At 32.7% G+C, this 9482-nt stretch overlaps 2 protein-coding genes across 4 annotated transcripts in view; both read left to right on the top strand.

The window, feature by feature from the left end:
- Positions 1-132: 132 nt before the first annotated feature.
- Positions 133-2202, top strand: Rab4 (RAS oncogene family member Rab4). The gene is made up of 6 exons (XM_065343919.1): positions 133-390; positions 550-630; positions 701-815; positions 1026-1243; positions 1333-1428; positions 1521-2202. The coding sequence occupies exons 1-6, from the start codon at positions 375-377 to the stop codon at positions 1658-1660; spliced, it is 666 nt and encodes a 221-aa protein (XP_065199991.1). The 5' UTR covers positions 133-374; the 3' UTR covers positions 1661-2202.
- Positions 2203-2873: 671 nt separating this feature from the next.
- LOC135831426 (cyclic nucleotide-gated cation channel alpha-3) overlaps positions 2874-9482 on the top strand; it is a 186643-nt gene continuing 180034 nt past the window's right edge. The window contains exon 1 of one of the 3 annotated variants that reach the window (XM_065343904.1): positions 2874-3105. The gene's annotated coding sequence lies outside the window, so the exon portion shown is untranslated. The remainder of the gene's footprint in view (positions 3106-9482) is intronic. The other 2 variants (XM_065343901.1, XM_065343902.1) reach the window with 2 other exon arrangements.

Below are 9482 nucleotides of genomic sequence, written 5' to 3'. Positions count from 1 at the left end.
ATCCAGTCAACGTTTTTTGTTTGTCTCTTCGAGTATTACCTACACTGTTAAATTTAGTTCAAAAAATCGTAAATAAGAGAAGAACGCTGGTTGCGCTAGCTGCACTGGTGGCCGTTTCGTACCTACTTAAGACCTATTTACCTATCTTTCGCATTGTTGTATCACAACTTTTTCTTTTGCTCAGATTCAAGTGATAATAACGCTGGATGAGTGAAAATTCGTGGTAAATTCGTAGTGTTTTCCTTAGTTTTCCTTTTTTGAGGCATTTCTTAATTTGTTCGAACGTAGTTTTTTCATTTTGCGAAGAAATTTCCGAAAAATTGTACTGCGTAGCATATGCAAAGATTATTTAGCTGACGTTTTTATTACCAAACATGTCAGAAGCTTATGGTAATTTTCATATTACTCATTGTTTAATCATCCCATTTAGTGATATTTTTCACATTTAAATCGAAGTTGACAGCCACTAGCTGTGGTCAATATCATAAGAGAACAAGATTAGTCGTTCACAAATCTGTAAGAATTAATCAACGCGATCATTTGTTTCAGATTATATGTTGAAATTCCTCATAATTGGAGGAGTTGGTAGTGGTAAATCATGTTTGCTTCGTCAATTTATTGAAAAGAAATGTAAGTTTGGAGTAGACAACGTATCAGTTTTGTATTCGTAATACTAATCCGGTATTTGACGTATTATTAGATAAAGCTGAAACCAGCCACACAATAGGAGTCGAATTTGGATCAAAAATCGTCGACACTGGCGGAAAATTCGTCAAGTTACAGATATGGGACACAGCTGGTCAAGAAAGATTTCAGTAAGATATATTGTTTAAACGTGTTTCTTTGACTATTTTATCACACAGTTGTGTTATGTACATAGGTATATAAATTATTTATTTAAATTCCCCATCAATTATGTTTCTCATTTTAATTACGACGTATTTTGTACGTACATATATTTGAATCGAGAATAACTGATCAAGTTGTGATTAATGAGAATCGTTTGTGATTTGTTTGTCTTTTAGAGCGGTCACTAGAAGTTATTATCGTGGATCAGTTGGTGCTCTGTTAGTGTTTGATATCACAAATAGAAATACTTTCAATGCATTACACAATTGGCTGGAGCAAGCACGTTCCTTGACGAATCCTCACATTGTGATTTTATTAGTTGGCAATAAAAAAGATTTAGAAAGTGAAAGAGATGTAACCACCTTGGAAGCGGAACAATTTGCCCACGAAAATGGTAATGCATAATATTTGTAATAATTTCTTTATACTCGTACTATTATAAGCGTTTGAATTGAAAAATACTTTATAAATGGCTTATTTCAGAACTTATTTATATGGAAACCAGTGCTAAATCAGGAGAAAATGTCGAGGAAGCGTTTTTATGGTGTTGTAAACAAATTGTCAACAAGATTGAAACAGGTTCGAATTCAAATTATGTGATTTCACTGGCAAAACATTTTTTGTTCAAGTGTGACATGTAATTGTTCGATTAACAATTATTTTCATTTCAGGTGAATTGGATCCAGAAAAAAGTACCTCTGGTATACAATATGGACATTTAGCGAAACGCCCAAATAATTCATCGGCGCCCAGACGTTTAGTAGATATCGATCAAAGTAGATCGAAATCGTGTGTACTATGTCAGCCTTGAAATGTATTTCTAACTTTACAATGTTTAAATTACTCAATTCGGTGCGGATTTTTTCCTACACTTTTAACCACTTTAAATATTGAACCATTCTTCTTTACCTGAGGTAGAATTTTTTTAAACGATTGTCGTTGTTTTTCTTTTTATTATTTATTCCTCCCAGATGATTAATTTTCTGTTTTAAAACCGAGATCTAATAGTATTTCTTATTTTGTTCTTTTTGTTTTACATATCTTTGTTTAGTTCTTATTTGAATTTTTATTTTGATAATATTGATTTTATTTGTATGTTTAAGATGATATTAAGTTTGAATTAATCGGATAAATTTAACGGTGCGAGGTTTCTTTCGTTTTTATTTACCTACATGTGTATCTCTTTCAAATGGCAGCAGTCTTCACCCAGTATAATAGTTAAATTAGAATTTAAATTACATATGTACAGTAAGAGTAACCAGAGAATCCTGAATTCTTACAACCTACCATTATTCTTTCAATATTTTGTTCTTTGTGTTAAATATTTTATATTAAAAATAATACTTTCCATTATATCGTTATTCGTTGCACTGAATGCAATTATTCCTCTTTTTGTTTCACAGAAAATGAAGATATCTCATGTTGATGGTAGTAAAAATGATGGTTTAAATGAACATTTGAATGCACACGAGTCAGATTATTGAGCCTCGTTCGAGATTCAAAATCGTATTCATCGCAGCATTAATATGCAGAACTTATTCATTTATGTTTTTTTCAGCACCCAAATCAAAAGAGAGAAGCACAGATTTTGCCCTAGCAGTGGTGATAAACGAGATAAAAAGTTTGAGGAACAGAAACTAGGTCAATTCATCCATAGGATTTTCAAACACATGTTGTTTTACTTTCGTTAGCAAAAAAGAACCTTTATCTCACGCTTTGAACTGAATATCTTCACTCAAAATGATTTCGCTTCGTTGGTGAAAAAATTGTCAGATGAGTGAAATTCGTCGAGTCCTAATTACAATAGGTCGGATTTTTCAAAACGATAAAACTCGAAAGGGCTCAGCTCAATTAAACATTACTTTGCTGGAATTTTTCTGACGAAATTTTTTCTGCAAGTTATTATTCATTATTATTATTTTTTTTCATAAAAAGTTGTGCTCGTAGTTTTTTATTTACTCAGGGAGAAAAAAAGAGAGAGAAAAAAAGGAAATCCCGAATTAATTTAAAACTTAACTCGAGTCGTTTAGATGACAGCGCTTTCGGAGAGATGAACAATGCGCACGCAGTTTCCAAAGCTACTTCTTCATCATTTTCGAACCGGCGTTAACCTAAACGTAACAGTTATCACGAAAAATGCGGTATGTAGCGGGTTATTGTTGTCGTTTCGGGTTTGTTTTTCGCGGATGGTGTTTTATACAAGTTTCTAATTTGATTGCATGTTCGGATATTCATTTACTCTGATAATTATTTCCGGTAAATTAATTTGCTTATACTTAAATAGTTGAAGATTTTAGCCTATTTTTACACTCCAGTGTACGCTTCGCACCAACAATTCGATAGTAATTAGATACATATCGATACTGTTAGAAAAAACATCCCTTATGTATTTTACTCTACGATATTTTTCGGTGTAACCACCTCGACAATAGTTTAAGAAACCCCATCTCTACGTATAAGCGTTTTTAAATCTGTTAAATTTTTTTCAAAAAAATGTAAACGCGTGCTAGGTAATTAGTGCAATATATTTATTGGTCTAAAATCTCGCGTATTTTAACAACTCTATAAATTGAATAAAAAGCGAAAATACGATTTGCACGTATTAAAGTTGTATGCGGGCTCGCCACTTAGCAAACGTGTCTCTTCAAATTTGAAATATGTTTTCATGCGTTTATTCATAAAATCTGCGAGAGCATAAACTCTATGCGATTTGATGCTTTTGCTTTTGAAAAGTTGTAACGTTGCGTTTAGTTTGGTGTTTGTTTCTATGAGTAGGTATTACCTTTGATATGATACCTCTTTTACACGTTTATTAAATTAGCACGTGATATCGTACGGAAGAAAGTAAGTAGTTTTTTTTATCACGCTGTGAGCATTTTTTAGGCTCATTGGAGGAATTATGTTAAACGGGAAATTTCTGAAATTTTTTTTATCGAGTATTGAGCGTTGTTTGATATACTTTAATTCTTTTCATTATTTTTTTTATTTTTTTCAAAACTTTGATTTGAAAGAAAATAGGTCCATCTTAAACGAAAATTGAAAATTTTTAATACCTACCTATCTAAATGATGAAAATTAAATGGAGAGGTAATTAAATCATTTTGTAAAATTCTACGTTTAAGATGAAATTCACTTTAATCTCGAGCTGCTTAAACTTACCCCAAAGTTTGAATCAATATTATACTGTTCTTTTTTTTTCTAATGGGTCCAAGTACCAAGGAGATTTTCATTCCATTTAATTTGCATTTTATATGTCTCTTATTAGCTATTCTGACTTTCCTTCGATTGACCAGCAATCAAGTTGAATATCTTCAACGTTAAAGTTTCAAATTTACTTATTCGACTGTAAGTTTTGATCCAAGTGTCGAAATATGTAGTAACCCGTTTTCTCATTCATTTTCAGTCAGCTTTATTCAAAGTGTACTCATTCATCTTTACTGCAATATCTGAATAATAGGCAAGGAGCTTAACATTTTCATTTGAGATTTTTGACTGATATGTTCTGATAGGTACATATAATATGATATTTTAAAAATCTCAAGGGCTGATCTCTGATCAGAAAGTTTTGCCTCAAGCAGTAATGAAGGGATGAAGGAGAGGTCAGTATGAAGTAAGTTTTGAGTATAATGTTCAAGTTTTAAAAAAATGAAATGCTTCATTAGTAATGTAATTCGAACTGGTAGCTACGTAAAAAATTTTTAATAGAAAAAAAAGTGAACTGAGAAATTCTCTTCTGTCAAAAAAATAGTTTTAAAAACATAATTTCTTTATTTTTTAACATCCGAAAAGTCGCGGAGAAATGGTGCTACCTTCAAACTTTCTCACACAAACCATTGCTGTTAAGACAAAGACTTTTGAAAAAGAACGCTGCATTCTTTCGTTTTAGATACGGTTAGAAATGAATGTAAATAAATAAGGAATAACGCGTTTCCTTTGACAAATAGAAACGTTGAATAATATGCCTATCTTTACCCCTGAAAAGTTACATTCCAGGCGTTGAGTTATGCAACTTGTGTTTTTCCAACGCTTACGGGTTCATTCTATGCGACGGCGACAGTGACGGTTGATCCTTTTACTCGAAATGCATTGAACAAGTTACAGCACGGTTATTTTTATTTGAAAAACATCGCGAACCGTTTCCACTTATGGCCTTTGATATAATTAGATCGAAGACGAGAACGTTTTCAAAACTATAATGACGTGCATTTAAACACGAAACCCTTTGTATTGTACATGCTTATCATATGTATAATCAACATTCGAGTCAAAAAGTTCGTCATTTGTATAGGTACCTACACCTATACCTACGTTACACTCACTATAGATATTACTTTGGTTATACGCTTACATAAACATACACGTACTCTGCATTAGACCTTTGGGAAGGTTTCTGATAAGTCCTTTGCTCTGGTTTCTTTTTTATGTTCTGTTTTTATATTTCGATTTTATTTTCACCAAAATGCTCTCTTATTACTTACTCACTTTCTATTGGAATAATTCCAAAAAATATCCCGTAACGGTGCACTTACCCTATAAAGGAAAATATACAATTCCATTTCGCAAATTTACCCACTTTAGTTTGTTGTGTGTGGTTTTATGGTTCAATTCGGTCAAAAAAAAGGTCCGAGTATTGAACATTTTTTAAATTGTGGTAACACACGTGTCAGGTTGAATTTTTCATTCTTCAATTTTCGAAATTTATTTTAATTCGAAATGAGATACCGAAAAAGATTAATTTCAACCCGGTGCCCAACTGCCCATGCCCCAAGCTGCCATTTTCTTAAGGAAATCAACGTGGAAAAGCGTGCCAAAAACAGGTTTTTTTTCAGCATAAAAATTCCATAACGATTTTTTTTTCATTTCAGAAGCCTAACCTGAAACTTATACTTGCTTCATTAGATCCATTTTGGACCCGGAAAGGTTTTATTATAAGGGGGGAACAGTGTATTCCAAAATTTAGGCTACCTAAAATAAAAATAAAAAACAGTTTTTTGACGCATAAATCCATATTGGAATTTTTGGGTCATAAAATATGAAAATTTGTACGAGGTGAACATCAGACAATAATTTTTACCTCATAAGAGTTCATGGGAGGAAAAGGGAAGTTATGTACCCTGTTTTTTTAAAATTCTTTCGAAAGATTTAAATGAGGGAGGAGAGAATTAAATGCTCCCAAAATTTTGTAAATCGATATTTCAGTCATTTTAGCACATTGGTGTTTGCATCAACTTCTTTGGCCATAAAACTAGCAGGATATTCAACATTTGAAAAACAAACGGTTAAGATACTCGACACTCGTATAATAATGGATAGATACTACTGAGACAGAGCTTTAAGCTGAATACCGTAGAAGAGTACTTAGTACTTACCCCCGGCTGATCATTATAAATAACAGATATAAACACGTGACACGTAAATGAATGATGTATTCGCAATACACCGAGTGTACATTAACTCATTGGAATTATTATAACAAATGCCGTTTCCTTTAACACCTTAAGATTAACACATATACATAAAATAATATAAAAACACATTGACAAAAGGAAATAATATATAAATTCGCGTTAACCGATTCGCACCTCACGAACCCTTTAAACTCACATTAACCGACTACCCCCTAAGCAATATAGTTCAGTGGCAAAATGTATTTTCTGGGCGATAAACGACAAATTATTATAAAGCTTTGAAATTTGGTATGATGAACAAGGACACCAAAAGAAAATTTTTAAGCCCGGGAGGCAATCGCCAAGTCCCATAGGAGGGGAATGGGGGTGATTTGGGAGACGGGGCGATATTTGTGTCAATTCCACATGATTGAACCCCGCTGAGTTCGAAAATACCATCACTTTCAAAATTTGAGGAAGAGGCATGCCTCAAATTTGAGATTTTCTGAGTAAAGTTTTGGCATTTTTCTCAAAAATACCACAAAATTACAGTTTTTCAACCCTAGACGACACGCTGACCTTTCATCGACATTTTTATGGTCATTTTCGGATTCTACAGGTCAATTACAATGCGAATCGACCATTAATACATTCGCATATCTCTACCCTGGGTGTACAGAGGAGTCTAAAGGGGTTAAAAATTGGCGTTTTTTTCGGCATTTTCTTGCAAAAAATAAGACTCGGAGGCACTTTTTACACTCCTCCTGGGAGGTAGTAGAGGGGGTCAAATTTGACCCTTATCTTGCCTATGTTGAATCAATTTTAGAAATGTAATTTCAAAGTAAGTGTACATTTTCTTACTACCGAGACAATGATGTTCGTATCATTTTTTTTGTACCGTCGAACCCAAATTTTCAATAATTATTTTTTCGATTCCAAGGAGGGTGAGACCATTTATAGAGGAGTAGGTCTATTTTTCACAAAAAATCGACATGTATACCGAAATGTAGGTTTTCAAAGACGCTGATTTCAGAAATGCTATCAGTTTTTCATTTTGGTCGAAGCTAAGGGGATGATACTGCATTCAAGGGGTGGGGGATGAAATTTTCACCAAAAATGGACATGTATGTCGAAATGTAGGTTTTCAAGGATGCTAATTTCAGAAATTCTATCGATTTTTCATTTGAGTTGAACTCCAAGGGGTGATACAGCATTCGAGAGATAGGGGACGACATTTTTCACAAAAAATCGGCATGTATACATCAATCTTTTTTTCTCAATTACCTTTCGTGTTCCGGCTCAGAGAAGTGGGAGTCTGAATAAATAATTCGACATAATTTTGTTCAAATTTTCCGATTACCTATTCGTGGTATTTACATGAATGGATAGTTACTGGATGGAGATTTTTTAGAATAAAAATTGTGGCATAAAAAATTTGTCCATCTTGAACATGATTTTACTACATAGGTATTCCAAAATCATGAAAAATATTTTTCCAACTTTTTCCTCGGTCAGCTTTCTCAACCTCAATTCTCACATTCTTATAGGTCTCAGCGTACATTTACTTGGTGATAGTGTCTTTGGATGATAAAATGAGATATAGAAGGTTTGTTAAATTATCATGATTTTGGAACACCTAGTAAAATCATGTTCAAGATGTACAAATTTTTTATGCCACAATTTTCATTCTAAAGTTTTTTGACGCATAAATCCATTTCTTGTTGGAATTTTTCGGTCATAAAATATGAAAATTTGTACAAGGTGAACATCAGACAATAATTTTTACCTCATCAGGGTTCATGGAATGAAGAGGAGGGTTATCTACTCTAAATTTTTAGATTTTTCTAAAAATATAAATGAGAGAGGAGAGAATCAAATGTTCCCAAAAATTTTTAAATCGGTATTTCAGTCATTTTAGCACATTGGCGTTCGCATCAACTTCTTTGGCCATAAAACTAGCAGGATACTCAACATTTGAACAGCAAACCATGAAAAATAATTTTAATTTCATGGGATTCTTCGAAAACTGAATCATATATGCCTCAAACACTTAAAATTCACCTTAATAATTTCAACAGAAAAATTCAAATTATGTATGTATTAATTTGAAGAAAGCCAGACCATGAGAAATCTGCGGAGTTGGTAGGAGAAAGAGGTTGAAATTTCAAAAAAAAAAAAAAAAATAGAGAAATTAGTAGGTAGAGGTACCTATGTAGGTATTTTAGTTTGTGTTTTGAACAGTTCGTAACTCGGTTGAATTTTTAAACTCATTATAGAACTAGATATCTGTGAGAAGTGAACCTTGGAGAACAATTTTTACCTACAAGGGGATGGCCATACCATCAGGGAGAAGTCATATACTTTGCCAATCTTGAAAACGAACGAAAATGTTAATTTGCTATAGGTACCTAATTCAATAACATTTCGATATCACCTATTTTTAAAGAAAAGAAGAGTGAGAGAAAAATATTGCATTTATCTGGAGGGGAGGGGAGGGGAGGCCACAATATTCCAACAATATAAGTAATTTCTTATTTGGCTTACAAAGTTAGCCCAAAAAACGTATTCAAAAACGCCATTTTTGTTACCTTATTAACCATTTGTATGTACCTACCTGCAATTTCTGAACAAGTAAGAAAAATTTCGAATAACCGAATGTGAAATACACGTAGGCATGTTACCATATCGAGTGTGTAGGTAGATACATTATGTAAGCAAAAGGTAAACAGAACCACGCCGAGGTATATTCATTACGAAACGCATATTACACACATGTAGGTATTTCGATATTCCATTTCGATCAAAAATGATAACATAACCGCGAAATTTTTAAAACAACTTTTCATTTCTGCAAGAAGGTATTCGTTGATTTTTGATTTTGTTTGCTTTTTTTTTATATTTTGCGAAACTTTTTGTTTCTATTTTTCGGTAAAGAGAGTTAAGTAAAAGAAGAAAGAAAAGTAAAGACATGTGTGACACAGAGGTCGTTTTATTTCTAAAAATGTTCCTGTGGAGACACATTCGAATCAAATGAAATTGTTTTCGTACTTTTTTTTTCCTCTTGCGTCGGGTTTTCGATACTTTCTCAATAACGAAACGTTACCATTCAAGCATTAAATTCGTACCTGATAATATTTTTTTTTATTTTTTTTATTTTGAACAACCATTCCTACCAACAGTGTAGAAAAAGTTGAAATTTATTTCTGACACATTTCTAGCTACCTAGCTACAAATAATGCGGTTATT

Source organism: Planococcus citri, chromosome 1 (genome assembly GCF_950023065.1).
Source record: "Planococcus citri chromosome 1, ihPlaCitr1.1, whole genome shotgun sequence".
Lineage (NCBI taxonomy): Eukaryota > Metazoa > Arthropoda > Insecta > Hemiptera > Pseudococcidae > Planococcus > Planococcus citri.
Note: the sequence above shows the minus strand (reverse complement) of the source record. Positions and strands in the feature narration are given on the sequence as shown.

What these genes read in the sequence shown, in the direction of transcription:
- Rab4 (XM_065343919.1), top strand. An exon ending in GCTGGTCAAGAAAGATTTCA is followed by an intron (nt 816 to 1,025) that starts GTAAGATATATT and finishes TTTGTCTTTTAG; the next exon opens with AGCGGTCACTAGAAGTTATT. An exon ending in ACAATTTGCCCACGAAAATG is followed by an intron (nt 1,244 to 1,332) that starts GTAATGCATAAT and finishes GGCTTATTTCAG; the next exon opens with AACTTATTTATATGGAAACC.